Source organism: Typopeltis vanoorti, chromosome 11 (assembly GCF_054136105.1).
Source record: "Typopeltis vanoorti isolate ZY-2024b chromosome 11, IOZ_Tvanoo_1.0, whole genome shotgun sequence".
Taxonomy (NCBI): Eukaryota; Metazoa; Arthropoda; class Arachnida; order Uropygi; family Thelyphonidae; genus Typopeltis; species Typopeltis vanoorti.
This window is the reverse complement of record NC_143559.1, coordinates 75286352-75311137: the sequence shown is the minus strand read 5'-3', so window position 1 is coordinate 75311137 and position 24786 is coordinate 75286352. Positions and strand designations below refer to the sequence as shown.

The 24786-nt window shown below is 35.1% G+C and overlaps 1 protein-coding gene across 1 annotated transcript in view; it reads left to right on the top strand.

Moving 5' to 3' along the window:
* Positions 1-2691: 2691 nt before the first annotated feature.
* LOC150101751 (glycine receptor subunit alpha-4-like) overlaps positions 2692-24786 on the top strand; it is a 47958-nt gene continuing 25863 nt past the window's right edge. The window contains exons 1-5 of the mRNA XM_090399903.1: positions 2692-2732; positions 5076-5158; positions 12590-12657; positions 13459-13685; positions 14263-14345. Of these exons, the coding sequence (XP_090256029.1) occupies positions 2692-2732; positions 5076-5158; positions 12590-12657; positions 13459-13685; positions 14263-14345 (502 nt within the window). The remainder of the gene's footprint in view (positions 2733-5075; positions 5159-12589; positions 12658-13458; positions 13686-14262; positions 14346-24786) is intronic.

The window sequence follows — 24786 nt, the reverse complement described above, 5'->3', positions numbered from 1 at the left end:
AGTAGAAAGAGACCAGATAAAGGTTCCTCATGTCACTGACGGGAATAGAACCCAGATCATTCCGACCAAAGGGCTTCATCTTTAACGGCTGAGCTAAGGAGGCTCATATTGTAAAGTAGTCTGTTATAATTCTACTCATATTTTAATTATAAAAAGTAAAAGAAATTTTGTTGTCAACGAAATCAAAGTATTTCGCCATCCATCGAGGCATCCATTTTGAAGATGCCTTTCACAGCGGTCACTGAATGCGCATTATTATACGGAATGTTAATATATTCAGAAAGGCTAATATATCCTGATCGCCAATGGTTCTTGACACGATTACACGCCTTCCCTATGTTGTACACAGAAACAGAAGTTGATGGATGCTGAGCCGGTCAAAGGCATCTAATTAAGTTCATCACAACACCAACAATAGTTGAAAATACTGGAGCAGAGTCCTTTAATGTTTATTGCATGCCAACTGCACTTCTTGCTGCCAAATGTGGATGCGTGACATTACACAGTCGATCTGCTTCGTACAAATGCCAAAAATGCAACGTTATTCCTATAACAGAGCTTTGATGCGAGTCACTACGAAGAGCATACTAGATGCGCTTAAACGTTTAAGATAGTATGTAAATTCTGTCAAATCAGAATACGAGCGTTGAGAATTCTATAAATAAACAGAACAGCAACTGTTTAGTTTTTTTTATTAAATGGCAGCATTAACATTCCAGGGTTGGGAAAGTGGTGGCAATTTTTATTTCATATAATCACTGTCCAGTTTACAGCAGTGTGACTCGAGAAAGCTTCGCTCTTGTTCGTGACAAACTCGAAAAAAAAAAAAAAAAACTTGTAAGCTACTCACAAGTTACCTTCACCGAAAATCATTCTTTTTATCAAAGTTAAGAAACTTGCTGTATAATATCAGTGAAGAAATTCATATAAACTGTTGCCTTTTACAAGGCATACGCACATTCTCATGTTGTTGAAAGCAGTGATTTGTGGTAGTGTTATGACAGCATTTTTCTGTCCTCAGAAAAACATACTATTATAGGAGTAACTGGGATAGAAATAGGATAATATATGAGAGGAACACAAAGCTTTAAATTCAACTTTGACATTAAGTTTGAAATAAAACTTTCGTTTTAATTCATAAGATGGCGCATAACTGGTGTTCTTATACATTTGTTCCAAAGCAATTTAACAATGATCTTGGAAAATAACTCGCATTTTAAAATACTAAATTACTAATAGTAAAATACTAATTTTAATAATTAAAATACTAATAGTAATAATAAAATTTAAAATTAGTATTTTGCACGTGATAATGTAACTAAACACATAACAATTTCATTATTATGTGCACACGATATTTGGTTGTTGGTTATATGTAATAAACGTCAATTTTACCTCACAATTTCTGATGGCAGTACTATTGTCTGCAGCCAGATGTTCGATAAAAATGACGAGCAATGTCAAATACAGAGATGCAGAATTGCGAAAGCCCGATCAACGTTACTGACCAACAAACTCCGATTATACATCAGGCACCGTGCCGTATCTACGGTTACTAATGAAGAGTTCGAACGGAGTAAACATAAACTGAAATCGAATGGTCTCCTGCCATAGTAAGCATTTAATGGTCTTCGCATCAGTGTTCCCATGTATAAAGTTATAGATTTGTTCTACAGTTAGAATTGAAAATTTTAATCGCATTTGATTATAGTGTTCTTAAAACCATTACATCTGGTTGCCATTTTATTGACGTATTTATGTTTTTACGTGAATTTTCCTTGTTTACAAAAATGCTATACTGACTAACATCGTGTCAATTTAAGCTTCAGAATAAAGATCACTGAGAAATTCAATTTCTGTCAAGTAGAAGAATTATATCGGAAAGAAAAGTAAATACGTTTAGTGGGAAAAAAAAAAAAAAAGGATATGAATGACCTGTCTTTAGTATTTAGCTAAAATATTTTGGAGGTTAGTTTATTTTATTTTTCTGGGGTTAAAAAAAAAAAAAAAAAAAAAAAACTGCAGGATCGCCTATCAGTAGTAAACTTATTTTTCTGTTATTAATATAACCTTTTACAAAAATGGAAACGTGTTTATTTAAAAAAAATACATAATAATCAAAAACTGTTTTGTGTGACCACATATCAGTGGAATTTACTCTACCTGGCACGAAAATTGGTAAATATTAATTGCATTGCACAACCTCGCTGAGCAATATATTTTATTTATGCGGATTTTTTATTTTCTATTTTTTTTATATCAATGCTTGAAAGTTAACTCGGATAATTGTGATTGTTCATAATATACATATAATTCTCTGTGTATGTGTGAGTGCGTCTATCTAGCTATTTACCTTTCTATATACTTTACTTTCACTGTCCGAATAGAATGGTAGCACCTCGCCATGCAGTCAATGCTGCTCACTTTGCGTGCTATCAAGAGACAGCAGCCATCTCTTGATATTTCAAATGTAGACTAACATTGCATTAATAATAAAGCTACAACAAAGCAGCAGAATTATTTAAGATCCAGTACATGATGCATACTTTACTAATCGTAGACTAGTCTATACTATATTCAAGTTTAGGTATATCCTGAATATCATTATGATTGTTTATGGCAGTGGTCTGATCAAAGTTCCCCACCTTTGTTCTTTCAGCACTTTGAATGATTGTGATATCTCTAGCGATCATGTCCGTCTTCTTCTTCACCTTAAGTTTACGCTGTGACAGGTAAGTTTCTTCTTTCATTTTATGGTTGGATGATATTTTTAAATAAGAAAAGTGCATCATTTCTCTCTCTCTCATTGGACATAATGCTTTTCTTATTAAGCTTTCATCCCTAGTCAAGCCAAATGTACCTTGTGATAATTTGTAATGAAAAGTGTTGTAGGCATCTTACAAAAATACACCAAGCCAATATAAGTACAAAGTCGGCTAATGAATATCAGAAGAAACGGTAATGTTTAAGCGATGTAGAGGCATAATAGAAAAAAAGATCATGACAAAAAGGAAGACCTTGAATTCGTTATATAAGCCCGATGAGTGGATAGTAGTAAGATCACAACAAATAGGAATCAAACATTAAAAATGCGCGATATCCGACAACCTCCGAAATCCGATATCCTACAACAATTTGGTTACATATGGAACTGTATTTTGATAGAGATGAAGTTGACGAGGTTATCCGAACACCATTGAAAAATGGTTCCGACGAAGAATGAGATGAGAATTGAAGGTAGTAGAGGTTGATGCTGGCGATTTGAGGAGAGAGAGATGTAGTGTACTGTCATCACTAGCACCTTGTGTGTTGGACTCGCAATCAACTGGATTTAGGTCGTTGATATATAAGTGGAAGAGGAAGGGCGAGAAAACAGAGCACTGCAGAACCACATTAGTTGCATGATTAGAAAATAAGAAACTGCCCTCCATCACGTGCATACTGTGCCAGCGCCGTAGCTAGAGCTTTTGCGGCCCGGGGCGATCCCTGAGTTTGCTGCCCCTCTCAATACACACACCAAAAATACTACAGAAAGTCAAAACGACATATAGGGAAATAAATTAAAACACTATGTTTATTTTTGAAGTAAAACTTTAATTCCAGCATTCTAAAATGTTATTTTTCTTGCTTTTCCGTTACCAAAATTGTCGATGACATTCTCGAAGTCTATTTCATCACTCAGTGGCTGTTCTCTAGAGAGTATGGCAAGATTTCTTAAAAGCAAAGTGCTGCTCCCCCCCCCCCCTCTAGCTACGCCCCTGTACTGTGCATAAAGTAAGAAAGCTGAGAACTCAGTTGCAGAAGAAGTCGAGGAGCCGACCAAATGATGGAAGTTTACTTAATAAATTCTTATTCCATACCCAGCTATAATCCTTGGCATTTATCAAGACAAAACCCCTTAAGATTCGCAAAACTTTTCCATGGTATTTGTCCAGAGATCGGCGACAGATCTTCTGCTTGGACAGACTGATTAGTTTGATGATCAGGATTTGTTAAATTATATTAATGAAAAGCACATTTCTTTCTAAATGATTTTTCATGAAAACGGTTTCGTTTAACCGAAAATAGAAATATCCTGAAGATTTTAAGCAGAGGTTCTTGGTATACAAAATCTCATTAAAGCAGTTCACTAAGGCCGAAGTTATTACGTCAAATCATTAAATATAAAAGATTAATGTCTTGAATTTTTTTTGGTGTTTATTTTTTCGTACATGTTTGATATCAATAGCTTAAACAGGTATTATTAATATATTTTATGATTTCTTGATTATTTGCTACTACAGGGTGTCCCAAAATTCACGCAAGAAGTAATTTTGATAGAAAACACAGGTTTTTAATTAAAAATTGTAATTTCTTATTGATCCATAAAGTATACAGTGTAGGGTTATGCATGGAATAGCACATCGGGTAAATGGCCTCCACGGCTTTGCTGGCACATACGCACTCTTTTGTCGAAATTTCCCATGACCGTTTTGCATAAATGCGGCTGAATTTCGTTGATACAGCGCTCAATTTCCTCCTTCAAGGCGTGGGTGGTCGTGGGCTTGTTGGCATAAACCTTAGACTTCAAAAAACCCAAAAGAAAAAAGTCCAACGGCGTTAAGTCACATGATCTGGGCGGCAAATGTATAAGGCAGAAATCTGGTCTCGACAACCATTGTTTGATCTAAATCAAGTGGGGTCCAGATTTTTTTCGCTTCAAAAATTTTTCGTAGTCTTTTCTCAAGACCGCATGCATAAATCTTACCCATAAAACCCTCTATAAGTCTCGTATGTATATCCTCACTCCACCTTTTATATAAATTAGTAGTACGATGAAAGCTCTCGTCTAAATCATCTGGATTTGGATTATGGACTCCCATCCATCACAAATACACTTATTAAAATTAAAATGATTTCTTTTTATTTTTCGAAATATAATAAAAGCATTCACTGAGTATTAAATAATGATTCTTATTACGAATGTTGTATAGCTGAGGTGTGGAAACCATATTTAAATTTTTTTCCCATTATTACTGTAAACCAATGCATTTAACCAAATTATTGAAGTTAATTAATATTTAAATATGGAACAGGTCACAAGCTATACCAGAATCAATAACGAAAGAAGAAATATTTCCGGACAAGTATGACAATTTCACTCCACCGATATTAAATGGTAAGTAAGTGATTCGTTTGATTCTGAATAAAAATGTACTGTGCTCACTACTACTGTACGCTCACAGCGAGCGTGCAGAAGAGGTTGTCCACCGAATGTCATGACTGTTGTGGTCGTACATCCAATAATGCTATAATAATAATGTTATAGCATCATATGTATGTATCATCATTATCATTGGCTCAACAGCCCTGTGTGGCCTGTTGAGCCAATGATAATGATAGCACAACAGCCCTGGCCTTTTTCAGAAACTTCTGCCAGCCTTCCTTATTCAATGCAAAACTCCTCCAATTTTTGACTCCTAAAACCTTAATATCTTGCATCACTCCATCTTCCCATCTTAATTTAGGTCTTTCAATTTTTCTTTTCCCTTCTGGCTTATCATTAAACATCTTCTTAACTGTTCTATTACTATCCATGCGTCCAACCCAACTTAATCTATTTATTTTTATGTACTTAATAATGTGTGGCTCATTAAATAATCTGTAATGGTTATATCTTTTTCTTCACACACTGTTCTCTTGTACTGCTCTAAAAATATATATCTGAGAACTCTTCTTTCAAACAGACCTAGCAATTTTTCATCTGTCATTGATAATACCCAGTTTTCAGAGGCATAAGTTAACACTGGTCTTACAAGTACTTTGAACATCATTATCTTTGTTTTTCTTGAGATCAGATGTGACTTTAGGTGTTTCCCAAGCCCACAGAAGCATCTATTTGTGGAAAGAATACATCTCTGAATCTCAGCACTGATATCATTTTAAAATTAACTTCTGATCCCAAGTATATAAAACTATGTACAATTTCAAATTTATAGGAAACCAATTTTAATTTGAGAAGGATTATTATCACAAATCTTTCTAGTTGCTGGCATTTACTTTGTTTATTCTTGGTTTGCAAATTAATCTTCTTTGCTGCCTTTTCTAAACCGATGAAAGTTTCTTCCATTGCTTTTCGTATCCTTCCTATAATATTCATATCGTCTGCATATGCCATAATTTGTACTGACTTGTAGAAAATAGTTCCCCTTGTATTAATGCCAGAATCTCTGAAAACCTTTTCAAGTGCTGTGTTAAACAGTAAGCAAGCTAAGCCATCCCTTTGTCGAACACCATTTTTTATACATATTGGATCAGACAACATATTCTGAATTTTGATCTGACAATGAGTATTTCTCACTGTAGCTTTAACTAAAGCAATAAATTTTCGTGGGATCTGTATTTCCTCCATTGCATTAAATAAGTTAAATCTATCAATGCTATTATATACGGCTCTAAAATCTATGCAAAGATGGTGTGTTTCAATTCCAAATTCATTACACTTTTCAAGTAATTGGTGTATATTAAAATCTGATCATTTGTAGATCTTCTTTGTCGGAATCCACACTGATAATCGCCAATACATTTTCTACATAGGGATAAAGTCTCTTAAATAGAATGTTAGAGAAAATTTTGTAAGTTGTACATGGTAAATTAATTCCGCTATAGTTAGAACATATCATTACATCATCTTATGGATGGGGCATATGACGCTCAGATTCCATTCGTCTGGAAGTGTTTCATCAATCCAGATTTTTTTTTTTTTTGATAAGCTGACGCAGATGCTTAAAGTGTTCTGTACCTGCACTTTTAATTAGTTCTGCTTGTATCCCATCCATTCCTGGGGCTTTGTTGTTCTTAAGTTTTTTAATACCTGTCTCCACTTCTGCATCTGTTGGTATTGGTTCAACTGCTTCTAGATCTTGGCTCCTCTCTTTCATATCATCTAACTGACCAGATATTTTGGATTCGATAATTCATCGAAATGCTCTGCCCGTCTTCCCACTCAAAAAATATGCCCTCCTTATCCCTACATAACATTGTTCTACACCATGTAGCCCGGAATTCTTTCAGACTACTATTTAACTTTTGATAGAAAGATCTACTTTCATTCATACTTCTGAGATGTTCTAGTTTCTTAAGTTCATCCTCATAGTATTTCTTCTTTCTATTCTTATGCACTCTTTCTTTCTTCTTTTCTAGCCAAATGATATTCCTCCACAGCTTTACGAGTGTGGTTCCTCTGCTGCATTTGTTTATATGCCTCATTTTTAATACAGTCATACGTTCACATTCTGCATCAAACCAATGATTATACTTAACTCTACTGACTTTTCCTAATATTATGTCTACTGTTGTCACTATGACATCCCTAAGAACATCCCAAGCTTCATTAGCATTCTCACCAATGGTTAGACCAGACAGGTTTTCACTGATTCTCTTACCATATTTGGCTTTAACTTCTAATTCCTTCAAATTCCTTCTAATTCCGTATTAAACTTTTAGCATGGGACCGATATATTTTCCTTGCATCAGAGATTCTGCTTCTAATCTTTGATATAATCAAATAGTGATCAGAATCAATATTTGCTCCTCTGTAGGTTCTAACATCTATCAAATTGGATAGGTGTCTTGCATCTATTAAAAGATGATCAATTTGGTTAAAGGTATCTCCATCAGGACTTACAGGTCATTTTATGAATATCTTTATGATTAAACATTGTATACTACCAATAACCACATTTCTTGAAGAAGTAAAGTTGATCAATCTAGCCCCATTATCATTAATCTCATTATGTAAACTATATTTCTCAATGGTTGGCTTGTGTGTATCCTCTTTGCCTATCTTGGAATTTAAATCGCCTATAATAATTTTTACATCCCTCTTTGGACATCCCCCATAGATCTTATCTAATTCATCATAAAACAACTCTTTTTCAGCATCATTCTTTTCTTCATTTGGAGCATGTACACAGATAAAACTGTGTAACTGTAGTTAAAAAACTGTCCTTTAATTCGTAACCTACATATTCGAGATGAGTTTGCTTTGAAGTCCATGATAAGATGTTTTATCCTCTTGTTTACAATGAAACCTGCTCCAAATATGTGATCTTTCTTTTGGCAGCTATAAAAAATAGTATGATTTTTCTTTTCCATAATCTCCTCTCCTGTCCATCTCATTTCTTGTATAGCCGTAACAAGCATCCTGTATTTATCCAATTGCTCCAGCAGCATTTTTAAAGCTCCAGATCGGTAAAGAAAAAGTAAGTTCCATGATCCAAGTATCATATCCTTAAGACATTTCCCATTTTCTCGCCATTTAGTTCATCCAGCAGTTATTTCTTTAGATTTCGTAACAAGTTTTTTTTTTTTTTTTTTTCAGGGTGGAGTCGTCAGCCCAATTCCCAACCTGGAGGACCAGACCTCCTTATTTTTGACACCCAGGAAACAGGGTGACCCAGCTATACCCCCAGGCACTGGGTACTCATTTTAGTCGCCTCGTACGACAAGCATGGACTACAGTGGGGCTATTCTTATTCCCCGGCCGCCGCACGGGGACATACGTATGTATGCCTTTTCTTTAAAGGCTCGATTAAAAGTTGCATAGGTTTTGCTCATTCAGAAAGGGCTATTCGTATACTGATTGCAATTAGGACCTACGAAGCTGAGGTCGATGTGTATCATGTCTGTTAGCTGTGCCTCATCAACCTTAGTTTCTTCTACCGAATTTTCGAACCACGGTTACATGCGTATGTTAAATACGTGGTTTGTTTGTTTTGCGGTGATAAAACCCGAGTTTGAGGGAGAGATATCATTCAAACGCTGTATGCAACCAACTGATTCGCCTTCAACGGAAAAAAATGATGGTTTACTGCTTCCTGGACGGAATTCGAATCCAGCTTTTTTTTCCAACTGAATGATAAATGCTTCGTTGTCCTCGTGACTGCGCTACGACACTTCAGTACTCACAAAATTAATGCGAAAGATGGGAAGCCCCCTCCATAGTGAAGTCGAAATCAGTGTGCCTTGATCTTTGCTATATTTTACTATTTCTAATGCTTTCTGGACTGGGTTCGGATCTCGTCTAGGCACGAGGATCCTTTATAATGGCTTTTCGGAACTAAATGGAAAGTTAACGATCTCACATAAGGGTGAAGGACACACTCGTGTTTCAGAGAGAGAAGTTTCGAACATAAGGTAAAATTTTGTTCTGACAGTCCTGGCAAACATCTCCGGAACATTTTTGTTACGGTCAAATAGAAATAGCTTGCGGAAAGACTTAATTATTACCTTTGCAAATATTAACATGAGATTGTCCTTTGTTTTAACCTGTTTGCCCAAAAAATGCTCCTCTAAAAGCAAGATAAATTATCTCTTGGTATATTTTTTTGTTCCGTTGATATATATACAAACAGCCTCCGTAGCTCAATTGATACAGACGAGCCCTTTGGTTGAAAAGACCCAGGTTCGCATCCCGTTTACGACTTGAGGAACCTTCATCAGGTCTTTTCAATCAAATGATGAGTTACCTGATCTCATACGAAGGTAGAAGGGGATTTTATCCAGGAAACTCGAAGTTTTTGTCCCTCAGAACAGGTCCACCGGCCCCGTGAACACACAGTTCTACAGACATAAAATACTTATCCCTAGGGGAATGCAGCAAAGGAATGTAAAGCAGGCTGCATTAAATTTGCTTAAAGTCCTAATCAGGAGAGTCAACCCCCTCTTGGAAGAATGAGTAATGGATGGATGGATGGATGTATATATATATATATATATATATATATATATATATATATATATATATATATATATATATATATATATATATATATATATATATATTAAGATAACCAAGTTATTTTATAAACTTGGTTATTTTAACTCCTAATCCCAAGTATGCAAACAATTAAGTTTGCGCCTGAAACAAAGCTCAAGTCTAAATATGATACAACACCAAGGCAACTCACTGTAAAGGTGGGTAAAGCTCTGATCACTATTCTTAGTATTTTCCCATAATGTAAAGCACATCTCACTAGAAGATGTATACTGCAATGCATTCTATAGGTAAAGTTGATAAAGCTCCGTATTACTATAACCTTGGTATTTAGGGTCTAGCTACTCACTAAGGAGACCTCAAAAAAGGTTGAAACCGGTCTGGGTAGTGACCCCACCCATAATACATTGCAGTATACATCTTCTAGTGAGATGTGCTTTACGTTATGGGAAAATACTAAGAATAGTGATCAGAGCTTTACTCACCTTTACAATGAGTTGCCCTGGTGTTGTATCATCTTTAGACTTGAACTTTGTTTCAGGGGCAAACTTAATTGTTTGCATACTTGGGATTAGGGCTTAAGGATTGCCATAACCTTCTTTGAGAAAGGAATTGTAGCAGGACGAGGAGATCCTCAATCGGAACTTTGGTAAACAAATTTACTATATCAAAGCTTGCTAAAATGTAAATGTGTTTACCAACGTTCCGATCGAGAATCTACTCATCCTGCTACGAGATAAATTCTCAAAGAAGGTTATGGCACTCCTTAAGCATTGTATATCCTCTAGGTATTTCAAGTACAAGAACTCAACATACAAACACAAATCTGATCTAGTGGGCAGTACTCTTTCGCCAGTTTTAGCAAATATTTAAATGAAAATATTCGAAAAAAAAAAAAAAGTCTTGGAAAAATACCATCATAAACCAAAATTATGGAAAACACGTGTGCTCTCTTCAGCTGACGCACAGGACTCTTCGGAAACTGTTGTAGATGCAGGAAGTGCATCAAAAGCACGTTCTCTTTATTACCGGACAAAAAAAAAAAAAAAAAAAAAAGGAAATAATAACATATATTTCAACATTGCTAGCACAAAACTGCCATATATTGACACTATCTGTTACTGCTGCTTCCATAAACTATTTTTCGCTAATAAAACTCCTAAAATTATCGATTTAGCTGTTTTGTAAGGCCAGGCAATTCCTTATCTGGATGTAGTGCACGTTCTACGATTTACAAACAAATGAAGAAACCAAGCATGTCACAGTTCGATATTAAAATAACTCAACCGTATGTACACTGGTACGCGTGGCACAATCTCCATACAGATTTCTGCAAGCCTTTTAACTAGAGAAATTTGTAACCTAATGAAATAAACTGTGAAAGGCTCTAAAATTCGAGGTATAAAAAGCATTAAAAAAGAAGACGACAGCTCTACGGGCGATCCACTATTCGTTATGGATAGTGTGTGCCTAGAGGTAAAATTGAAACCAAACGATACTTCAATGACTGTCCCGTGATCTGATTACGAACAGACTGCATGCATTACCAGATACCAACTAACCTCAGTCGAGGTAATCCATATAAACATGGAAAGGATATTGTATATCGCAATGCTACAATATGACTGCTTGGCATGCATGGCCACGAAACATGGAGTTGAACCTTGAACGATTTTTGACTTATGCAGTGTAGACAGTTTGATAAACTGATTCAAATGAAACGACTGACAAATATTAGTTTAAATACCAAAGTTCATTAAACATTTTCAAACCAGGAAGGAATTTCTAAAAAGTAGCGAAAAAAAGGGGAAAGAAGTTTATTTCAAATGGATTCCCCCACACACACTAAAAAAGGAATTATAACGAGAGAAAAAAAGTAGAATCAGTTCTTGTATCGAGATGGGGCTTCACAACAGAAATGACTGCTCCGAGCATACCCACCCAACAAATGGACAACCCGACAGCAAGTTTACATGATTGTTTACATACACATTGACACTGTGCAGAAGGGGGGAATGTCTATTTTCGATCTTCTTCTTCTTCTTCGCGTTATTCCCGCTTCCTATGCAGGGTCCGCGTGTTACTTAGATGCGAATACTTGTTAGTACTACTCCCAACTGACCCGTCGCCTGGTCTGCCGCTGGGGAGGGGGATATATTTTTGACTGTAGAGGTGTATGTTCACGGGGCCGGTTTGCCTGTTTGCGGGATGAAAACGCCAGATAAACTGGCGGAAAAAACCCTACTGACCACGCCCAAGACCGGCTAACTTGGCTATGCCTGAGGAAGATCCTCAAATTCCTCACGTCTACAACGGGAATCGAACCTGGGACACTCCTTCCCCAGGCATATGGTTGCGAAGCGCAAAGCCACTAGGCTAACCGCGCGGTTGGGAATGTCTATTTTCGATACTGTTGCGAAAACGAGAACTATCATGATCTGGAACAAAGTTTCGGTAGTCTATTTAAGTGAGGTACTTTTGTTAAAAACTAGCAACAGTGTTGTCCGATTTTAACAAAAGGCAAGTTTATTACACGTCAAATGTTTTTGTTGGCTTTAATTTTTCTTTCTGGTTGGCTAGCAATAAAGCTATCTTACCAACTAAATGCTTGATTTAATGGATGAATACGATTAATTGACTCTGAGGCCAATAAATTGTGTGTGTGTGTGTGTGTGTGTGTGTGTGTGTGTGTGTGTGTGTGTGTGTGTGTGTGTGTGTGTGTGTGTGTGTGTGTGTGTGTGTGTGTGTGTGTTTTGGACCAGCAATGTTCACGTGGACTATTAGAAATAGTCATGAATTCAGAATAAAACAAGATTTTTCTTTCATTTGTAGGAAAACCAGCAGATGTCTACGTACAGATCAAAATTCAAAGCCTTCGTAGTGTTGATGAATCCGAAATGGCAAGTATTTTAATTTATCTTTACTCCCTCCCCCGCTTAGCATGGTTTACGTAACGGAGTAAACGCTTGTATGCAAAGCAAATGCAACAGCTGTTGTATTTGCTCTACTTTTAGACGTATTTAGTATCGAATGGGAGTGGCATTCAGAAAGCCAAGGCATCTATTGGCATTCTTTTTTGAAGATCTAAAGGTTATAAACTTCGGGTTACGATAGATGATAAAGCCTATTCAAAAGAATGGAGGTAGGGGAATGAATGAAGAAGAAAAGCCACTTCATCAGCATTGATCAGCTTAGATGATGAACAACCACAAATGGAGTCAACAGACAATAGATGAGGTAGAGTGGTTGCCACTGAACTATGAAAGCCTTATACTTAATAATCAGAAACCTCTTATATTTACGTTTTTGAAAACAGCGTAAAATTTGATTAGACACAGTTTATGCAGTGCAGATCTATACTTTAATTTGTTTTTTTCAAGAATGATTCACAGGTAATTAAATCAAATGTATTAAAATACATCGTAACTCAAAAAAGCATATTACATAGGTTTCGTCATTTAACTGAAAATTCACAATATTATAAATGAATTTCAAATTCTCAATATGATTTTGTTCTGATTTATTGAAGGGGAAGAAGTCCTTCCTCCGGACTTGTTTTATAAGAACTCTTTCTTGTTTATGACTCCATGGAGATACCCGTATATAATACTAATACCTCTCTGGAGATTTATTTATCAACTATATGGACCTGATACTGTGAAGCAATCTTCAAGTGAATAATCACTTTTTTCCCCTTCCAGATGCTGTCTTTCGATGTGGTATTTATACTGAGCTGGATAGATTACAGACTGAACTATCCGAGTAGACTCAAAAGTAGTCAAATAGAAATCAATCCTCATTGGTTCCAAGACTTCTGGAGGCCCAGAGTGCACTTAAAAAACGTCATCAAAAGTAAAGTGAGGGAGTTCATTGACCCTATCATGTTTATGTGGCTTACTAGAGAAAAGAAAGTGCGTTTTGGTTGCAGGTAAGTCTTAAACCCAAGCAGGCAATCAGAGACAGTTAAGGTGTTTTGAGACTTGTTCTAAATTTCGTTGTTCCCCCATTTAGGAATTTATTTTCAAATATTAGTTTAATTATTATTAAATATTAATGCAGTTGCTGCCCGACTGATTTCTTGAATAATCAAAATGCAGATTTTGATACTATTTAGCGGGTGAGTGGGTGGTTCATATACTGCAAAGAAATAGTGGACGTTTTTCCACACAAGGTATCAATGGAACCCGATATCTCCCAAACTTAAAATAAATAAAAATAAAACTGTTTACTCCCCATGGTTACTTGTACACAAGTCATTTCGAGTTTATCTCTCGTTTCAAAATTTAAGGGATCTTTCCCTCAAAAATTTCCCTTAAATTATTTAAAATTTAATGCAATAAGATATAACAGAAAATCCTTATATAATTACCTATACATGACGGTGCTATTTAGCAATAAAGGGTCCAATATCTTCTACCAATTTCTCTTTTTTCCATGTATATTAAATATATTCACAAAAATATATTTTCTTCACGTTTTTGTTATTTTTTTTTAACTTCTTACAGGTTGTCTATCAGTAGCAGTTGCGACCTTAAACTTCAGAATTTTCCACATGACATGCAGGAGTGTGATCTGACTGTGGAAAGCTGTAAGTAACCGAAAGAAACAAACTTCAGTCTTAGAGAAGATTTTTCACGCATGTTTAAATGTTGTTGTAAAGCAAAATTTTAAGTATAAATTATTCTTTATTTTCTCTTCAAAATTATAATGTAATATATTAAGATATATTCATATTCAAATTGCTCGGTGCAGTTACCACATGTAAGAAAATTATTCTCACGCTACCTTAAATTCGCAATGTCATTCTGTAATTGCGCTGACAAAACAGCCTCACTGTTAATTAACTGTATATCGATGATCTCCATTTGACTGGTTCAAAAGGGAAAAACTGTCATCTCTGATGAGAGAGTGGATAACTCGCTTTCACTCAAGTTCTTACGTCGTATCAAAAATACGTATTTTATATAGAGCAGTATCATTATTTAAATATGTCTCGATATGAATTTACATTCCAAAATGAATTATTAATTAATAGATTTATTAACCTTGTGGATTGGAAATGTGTGGGGAGGTTCTATTTCACAGCCGTTCTTCAAAAGGAATGATGATAATTTTAAATTTCTAACTAATTTCTGGGAGTTTTTTTAGTACTAAATCATGACTGGGACGAAAATTAATGTTAAATGAAATATAAATGCAAAACCAAAATATTTATGATGGGATAGAAAAATAATTCCTAATCATGGAATAATAAGAAATGAGAACATAACCAGTTAATAGAAAGGGGGGGGGGATGGAAAATCCCTTTTTGTTTTTAATAGCTGGGTAAGAAACTCGGATCGAAAGCCATCGTAATCCATAGAGTTTCATGCCGAAAAAAAAAAAACTATCGGCAGGCCCAAGTATAAATGATATATATATATATATATATATATATTGTTTTACATTATGAGAAGAGGTCACTACCCAGACCGGTTTCAACTTTTTTTCTGAGGTCTCATCAGTGAGTAGGTAGACCTGGAATATCAAGGTTTTAAGTGAACAAGAACTTACATACCTCTACTATCGAATTGCCGAAGTGGTGTACCAAATGGCTATTTTACCGGCGAACGTGTTAAATTTTGCCATCCCCCTTTCTATTAACATGTTCGCCGGTAAAATAGCCTTTTGGTTTATTAAATTAATAACCAGTTAAATTTGAAATTATGGAATAAATGTGAAAAGGAAAATATATATTAAAAACAAATAGAAAGTGTAAAGACCGATAGTATACACGAGAAGCAATTATCGTCAGTGGCATGCTAGGTGTTTCGAGCAATCAACATCGGCTTTACTTTACTTACAATTAAAGTAAATCGATGATGATTACATTTCTCCAATTGTTTCCAATGCTTGTAATCCAAGGTTGACTCGTGTTCTATGTTGCCTTTTATTCTCTCTTATTCTAGCGGTGTCTATCATGCAGCGTGAGAAGGGCAGAAGCCATTCCGAAACAACTCTCGGCCATCAAATTACGATCCCTTCAATTCTTTCTAAAGCAATGAAAAAAAAAATCTTCAAATTCAATACAACTTTGAAACCTCTCTCAAGCAATAAACGATCACCAGCATGAATTCCTCCGCTGTCCATCAAAGGTTGATGATTTTCCTTCTTATTTCATCCACTTTGGACAATTGTCAATGAAAAGTTTGGAGACGATCTGCAGTCATTAGTCTTGATATCTCTAAAGACATCTGATCTGGTTTAGCACGGCCTATTAAGTATTACCATCATAAGTTCTTTGCTTCGCCTTCTGCAAATGGGTTACCAGCTTTCGGATAACAATACGACAACGATAATGGAATGCGATACGCAATGTGCATTTTATAAATGGTTAAAGATTCTCTCACTATTGTGAGTGATGCACTGTAGTGAGTGCATCTTTAACCTCAAACTTGACAAATAATGCTGGAGGGGTTACCAGGGCTCCATTTTTTTTTCACCTAGTCTCCTTCTCTCTCTCTCTCTCTCTCTCTCTCTCTCTCGCTTCTTCTTCTTTGGTATATCGATGACCTTCTCCATTTGACTACAGCTCCAATCCATAGTTGATGACCTCACGTTGCACTCTACTCTCATTAGATAAATTTCGTTATACACAAACCAACAAAATGTTTAGAATATATACGCTTCTATAACAGAAAATTCAAATCTCGAGTAGTGCTCTGACAATCTTCTGTTAATTTCAATGCTAGTCAGTATTGAAGATGCTCTTCTGTTTGAAAAACATGAGTCCGAATCCGGTGTAGCATATGAAGAACCTTTATTTATAAGGCCTATTCCCCCTAAAGGCCAGTTTGTATGTTTCATATGGCGGTAGCAGGATTTTTCCTTTGTAAAGTAGTTTTTCGTCAACAAAATACGCAGACTGTAGAGAACACAATTAACATAATATGCTAGTCTCGGGACCTTAGTAATAGTAGGGGCACTTCTGACACGTTTAGATAAGATAAGGTATCGTGACGTGATTGGTTGTTCATTTGATGACGTCATTCTTCGTGTGACGTCATGAGTTTGGAATGTTTGGAATTTTTCTGGGGGGACAATCTGTGTGTGTGTGACGTCACGTTGTTTGTTTTGTTCGCGTAAGGAATTATGGGTGATGGTAGCGATAAGGATTCGTGTCGTGAATGTTTGTTATTATCAGATGTAGATAAGTGACGTCATTTCTAAGTTGTAAATAAGTGATGTTATTGTTTTGAATGGAAAAGGGAGATATATTAGTGGATAATGATTCGTGTCGTGATTGGTGGGACACTTTTTATTATTATTATTATTATTATCATTATTATTGTTCCGGGAAACTCCAAGGAGTCTGTCGACTCCTTGGAGTTTCCCGGGCTTTGTTAGGGCCTCCCTCGATGAGGGAGGCCCTAACATCATGTCAAGAACAACTATTCAACATTCACACAGTATCTATCATACCTTGCACTTCTGACAAGATCAAGATAAGATAAGGATTCGGGACGTGTATGTGTTATTTTCAGATGAAGATAAGTTTTGAACGGAAAAGGAAGATATTAGCGGATAAGCATTCGTGTCGTGATTGGTGGGACACTATGAACCAAATAGGGGTAAGGTGAATGGGGGTAAGCGACGTCAGTGTCCTGGAGGTGTGTTGTTATGAGTTGTAGATAAGTAAGTAAATGGTTTGTGCATGGCTTTATGGGTGATGGATAGTGATAAGATAATGTTTGGAATTTCGCTGGGTTCCCTCATCTGTCAAGGACATCACATGGTGTGTTTGGTTCGTTAGCATTGCGGGTGATATTAGAAATAAGAATCGTGACGTTATGCAGTTGGAAATTTCTGGGGAACATATGTCTCTCTGTGATATCACATGGTGTTTTGATTTGCCTATGGAATTTTGGGCGATATTTTTGAGATAAGATATCTAGGAATTTTCCCACGGCGACACACACGTCCCTCATTGTCGTCATCTTTTGTCTTTGTTATCTATAGATGGCTGTACTAATTTTCCAATACAATTTGGGGTATTTCTTTGCTGTTAAAGGGTGGGAATTCTTAGAGTAGAATCGTGATGGCGACAATGGATAGGCTTTTCTGAATAATTTAATTATATGTTGGTGTCCCTCAAACACACACTTTTATTAATTTTTTTTTTGACATAGCTCATACATATTTTATTCTATATTCATATTCTAAAGACTATGGGAATTCTTAGAGTATAGTAGAGTCTGGTAGCGGGAGCGTTTCGGCTTTTCAAATAATTTAATTATATGCTGGTGTCCCTCAAACAGACACTTTTTTTCCCATAGCTCATACATTCTATATTCATATTCTAAAGACTATAGGAATTCTTTCTAGAAATGCTAATCATAATTTAAATTACTTACAGTCCTTCCAGAATGGCTCTTAAGAATGCGAATATTTCACCACTTTCCCCCCCCCCATAGCTCATACATATTTTATTCTATATTCATATTCTAAAAGAAAACAACAAAAGAACTCAAATCTAAACGATGTAGTCAACAATATTTTCTGGTTATTTCTGTAAATAACCAGAAAATATAGTTGACTACATTGTTTAGATTTCCACCGGTTTGGTTCCATTCGTTTTCTTGGAGATGAGACATTAATTTCCTGTCTTAGTTTTTGACCTCTATCACACTATGCAACTGTTTGTATTAATCACATCCTGTAATATATGAGTTGCGGTATTGTTCAAAAGGTATTTTCCCACGGTTTGATGTTTCTCAAATACTTACATATGACTAAGTGATTAGCATTCACATGATTGTCATGACACATATTCTAAAATTATTCATTCCCGATTAAGAATTTTATACACTGATTGTTTTCAAGTACAGAGTGTCCCAAACTTCACACAAGATTTAAACTTAACGCCATTTGTGCGGTAAAGTGTTGCCAACAAGAAAAAAGACAGCATGACAGCTGACAGTTCAGGGTTATTAAAAATGACCACACACAGAGAAGAGAGTTCGTTGAATGGATTATGGAACAACAAGTGGATGCTTATTTTTGGAACAAAATCATCTTCAGCGATAAGGCTCATTTTCATCTTGATAGCTTCATTAATCGACAAAATTGTCATATTTGGGGTTCAGAAAATCCATGAGTGATTGTTGGGAAGCAAATGCATCCACAACGTGTCACTGTTTGGTGCAGATTTTGAGCTGGAGGCATCATCATCGGTCCATTTTTCTACGGAAATGAGGCTGGTAAGGCAATAACAGTTAATGGTGCTCGCTATCGCGACATGATAATCCAGTTTTTTGTGCCTAAATTGCAAGATATGTATGTGGATGACATGTGGTTTCAACAAGACGGTGTCACATGATATACAGACCGAGAAACAACTGAATTACTGCATGAGTCATTTCCTGGTCGTGTAATTTCCCGTTTTGGTGATCAGAATTGGCCGCCCAGATCATGTGACTTAACATCGTTGGACTTTTTTCTTTGGGGTATTTCGAAGTCTGAGGTTTATACCAACAAGCCCACGACCACCCACGCCTTGAAGGAGGAAACTGATCACTGTATCAACGAAATTCAGCCACATTTATACAAAACGGTCAATGGAAAATTTCGACAAAGGAGTTCGTATATGCCAGCAAAGCCATGGAGGCCATTTACCTGATATGCTATTCCATGCATAACCCTATACTGTATACTTTATGAATCAATAAGAAATTAAAATTTTTAATTAAAAACCTGTGTTTTCTATCAAAATTACTTCTTGATGAATTTTGGGACACCCTGTAGTTGGCTTGTTTGTATGTTTACATTTTTTGTAGCTAGGAAACTGGTATTTATTTCAAATGAATATTAACTCTGTAATATGTATACTATGTTAATTTCTATGTTACCTTACATTTGAGTGTAATATTATTAACAAATTGAATTTACTCAATCTAACATACAGAAATTAAATAAAGTGAAAAATGGTATTTTTTTTCTCTTATTCTCCTGATTTCACATTTGCGCTGATGTTCATAGTGTATGATTTCCCACTGGTGCTTACATATAATTCATGTGATTTTTCTCCATGTGCCATTTCCAAACAAGTTGAACTATATTTTTTGCATAGCTCAATTATGTAGAACTCATTATCATTAGTGCCAACTGACTGTTGTCCTCTCAGCCCGACATTTATTTCACAGTAGGCATATTTACACATATATTTTAACACAATTATTATATTAGATATTCTTTCCAATACAAATAAACAATTATTTATTCTTATTTCAAATGAAAATTAGCTCAGAAAGAAAGAAAGAAAAAAAATGTTTACCCCTCAAATAAATATTTATGACCACAGCAAACAAGAAATTCATCAGATTTTTCAAAGTTTTGAAATTAATGCAGATATTCTTTTAATCATTTGGTATCATTTAAATGAAGAACGGGTCTGGCTATTAAGTTCGTTAATGTTTTTTTATTTTCTCTTCCAATTACGAGTATTATTTGATATATACATGTCGATTCACTTGATTTTATCTGCACACTATGATACCTTTTTTCTACAGCAATCTTTTTAAGAGTTTTAGTAACGTGTTGGTTTAAAATATCTAATGTCTCTCTGTAAAAGAACCCAATTCTAACAGTATTGTGACTTTTCAGGTGAAATCTTCTCCATTAAATTCTGGCTATTAATTTAATACCCGATTATTCCTTTTGCTTCCAAGAGTTGACAGTTTCTTGAAATATTTGAGGGCTTCATGAACAAATAAGAGTTTTAATTCACTGCGTCAAAAAAAAAGTCTCTGGTTAGTTTGTGGCATGAAATTTCACAAGGAGTAAAAAAATGTTATGGTTTTTTACCTTAAATTTCTATAACACATCAACGACACCCGATTTGTTTATTTAAATTTACACATTTTATTTGAGTAAAATATTATTTAGAAATTGTATTTACTGAATGTAAAATACAGAAAATAAATAAAGTAAAAAAAACACAATCTATTTTTTTGTTCCTTAATATTCTTATTGTTAAATTTACACTGTTGTTCAAAAGTTCTTCCCATGCCTGTGGAATTGCCATCATGTGGGTTTTGACAATGTGACTTTCATCTGAAAGTTAATTTTCATTTGGTGACCATTGGGAATTTATTACTGTAGTAAAATTAAGGGTTGCATATTTATTTTTTTTGAAACCGATACATATATTTCTGAGCATTATTTAAAGCACACAATCTTTCATTATGTTTCCAAAAGCATTTAAAAGTATATGTTATGTTTTCACATTTTTGGACATCCAATTTCATTTAAATCAAGAACAGGTCTCCCTATTAACGTCGTTAATGTTTTTGATTTTTCTCTTCCTTTGGCGAATAATATTTGTTATTTGCATGTTGATTCTATCATCCAATTTCTTAGTTTGTCCGGAGATTGTGAACCAATTTCCCACTTCAGCTGATGGTTATATTTTATTAACCAAGAATTCTGTTTAAAAAATTACCTGAAAGAATTATTCTTTCAGGTAATTCTTTCCAACTACAAGGTGATTTTGTCAATGCATATCTTACAATAATTCCATCAGAAATACAAATTTCTTTAGGAAATAAACTTGAAGTCTTATTCAAAAGAAATTGTACATCAATTATAGCAATGATAACCGAAAATTCGTATTTTTCACCCACTGTAGATTTTGCATATTCGTTTTTCTTCATTCTTCTTCTTACATTACTTCATTTGGCACCACAAATAAAGTTCTTTATTATAATTATTATTATTATTTCACTGATTATTAGCTCTGATCTTATATTTTATGTTAACATTCTGATACAAAATTTTGAACAATTAGAACTTTTCACAAAGAAAGTTTCAAAGAATTTTGTGGCTCACCCATTATTTTTACATTACTGAACACAAAATACCACAACACAATACAGCAGTTGCATTGGATGAATGATTACCTTAAGCCTGAAGTCACTCGAATGTATGGTTTTTCTTATATTACTGTTAACCTTACTATGCCCTACCCTGACTGTTCCTTCAAATATGAACCTTTTGCACAGATGATTCAAAGACATGTTTTCGCATCTGTTTGATATACAGCTGGTGAGTTTTTATCTTACTTTGTGTCGGAAAAGGTAAAATTTGTATATGTGTTATCTGGAGAGTACAAACAATTTTCTATACCTAACTTTAAGAGTTTAAGTCACGTTTTTGGGTTAATTATCTGCTGTCTCTCTCTGTAAAACAACCAAATTCTAACAGTTCGGATTTTCGATTATGTGAACGAATTGTTTTCAGATAACTCAAACAATGTCAATAGGTAGCATTAAACAATTTCTAAAATAATCAATTAAATGGATATCAGTTTTCAACACTTTTTTTGTTTTTCCCCCGTTCCTGGCATTAATTTCACAGTAGTGATTTTTTACAATAATTAAACAGAATTGCATTAAGGTATAAAGTTGTGGATTTAAATATCAATTTTTAATCAGAATAACTGATTAAAAAACTCACTGTGGAAAAAAACAACAACAAAAAAGTACATAAATGCATATTTTATTTTGCTGAAAATACTATTTACAAGTATATTCACTGAGAAAAATTCGAAACATGTAATTACTTAAAAATATTTCACAATATTTAGTTTAGACTCTTAATATTTTCCAAAGAGTTCAATGAATAAAATATTTGTTACTCACTGTTTCTTGGTTACATTACATTAAAATAGCTGGTCATGTAAGTTTTTAAATCAGATACCCTGGTAACCACACTTCCATACATTTGATATTGTGTCAGTCTGGAAATGACACCATGCCTTCCTAAACATTCTGTGTATTCTTTTGTCAGCAAATATACATAAACAGTTTTCGTAAAATGTTCGTAAATGTCCCAAAGTAAAGAAACTTTATCGAATTGGATTAAATCTTGAAAGTCTAATTTTACCATTGATGAATTTAAATGATAAGTGATAATTTTCCCCATGATACGAATAGCTGTTAATTCAGTTGCCAAAAATAGTAAATGATTATCAATGTCGTACATTTTTGGTGAAAATCTCTCAGTTTCTTCACAACTAACAGAAACAAACTTTACTTCCATCAGTTTTTGTATCATCAAGTATTAGTTCCCCATCTTGGCATTTCAGAATATAACACTCACCGAGGTCCATTTTGTAGTCAACTCTTCTTTGCAAGCAGCCGAGGATATCAGGACACTTCCTGCATAACCCTTCCCAAGTCCTGGATAAATATATCACAATGTACGTGTCTTCTAAAATAATAATCGGTTTCCATCCTTTTAGAGCTATGTGAAGAGATTTGTCTCATGCCATTTTCCTGAAGAAAGAAAATTTCAATGACTTTTATGGTTCACCCATTATTTTACTTTACTTTCCTGGATACCAATCACCACAACACAATATGATAGCTACATTGGATGAACAAACTGCCATAACTGCAAAGACACGACTAGTTTGTTTTCCTTATAGTACTGTTAACCTGACCCTTAACCCTGACCTGGATGGAATCATCCAGAATGAAACTTTTGAGCAGATGATTCATGGAGATGTTTCTACATGCTGTTGGATATAATGTTGATGTGAGATTATCTTACTTTGAGACATCATAGGGCAAATCTTATCTCTGTGGCTAGAAGGGCATTTTATATTATTTGTCCTTATTATGTTAAGTATTTTATCCTCAAAAGGTGTTTTTGATGTTAGACCATTTGACTAGTTCTCTTACTCATATGTCCGAAATTCTTGGGATGGGGAAAAATAGCATTAGGTGGTGGAAGTGAAAACGTAGTCAAGAGGGTGACAGAGGTCTTCCCTGCAATACTCCCCCACCCCACCCCACACCTAACACCATCATCCCCCTAATCTCCACCTCTCCTCCAGAAGATGTCTGCTCAGGCTAGTGGTGATGAGTGAGTTCATCATTTTCGGATATCTTTTAGTGCTGTCACCTCCAACTGATACTGATAAATGCAGAGTGAAAAAAAAGAAAGAAACGCTTCCCTGCAATGCTCCCTACCCCATAGTGTAACCCCTCATCCCCCTCTCTCTCCTCCAGAAAATATCTGCTCAGCCTAGTGGAGATAAGCAAGCTCCTCATTTGCAGATATCTTTTAATGATGTAACTTCAAACTGATACTGATAACTTTGGAGGGAAAAAATGCCTTTTTTTCCTCCAATGTCACTCATCTCCACTAGCCTGAGCAGACATCTTCTGGAGGAGGGGGGGCGAACAGGGTATGATGGGGTAAGGGGTGGGGGGAGCATTGCAGGGAAGACCTCTGTCAGCCTCTTGACTACCTTTTCACTTCCACCACTTAATGCTATTTTTTTTCCAACCCAATAATTTTGGACATATGAGTAAGATATGTCCAAAAGTGTTTGGATGGTCTAACATCAAAAACTAGTCACATGTTCTAACATCAAAAACACTTTTTTGAGGATAAAATACTTAACATAATAAGGACAAATAATATAAAATACCCTTCGAGCCACAGAGATAAGATTTGCCCTATGATGTCTCAAAGTAAGATAATCTCACATCAACATTATATCCAACAGCATGTAGAAACATGTCCGTGAATCATCTGCTCAAAAGTTTCATTCTGGATGGAATGGTCAGGGTTAAGGGTCAAGTTAACAGTATTATAAGGAAAACAAACGAGTCAAGTGTCTTTGCAGTTACGGCAATTCGTTCATCCAGTGCGCTATTGAATTGTGTTGTGGTGTTTTGTGTCCAGGAAAGTAAAGCAAAATAATGGTGAGCCACAAAATTCATTGAAATTTTCTTTCTTCAGGAAAATAGCACGAGACAAAACTCTTCACATAGCTCTAAAAGGATGGAAACCGATTATTATTTTAGAAGACAAGTACATTGTGATGTATTTATCCAGGACTTGGGAAAAGTTATGCAGGAAGTGTCCTGATATCCTCAGCTGCTTGCAAAGAAGAGTTGACTACAAAATCGACCTTAGTGAGTGTTATATTCTGAAATGCCAAGGTAGGGATCTAATACTTGATGATACAGGAACTGATG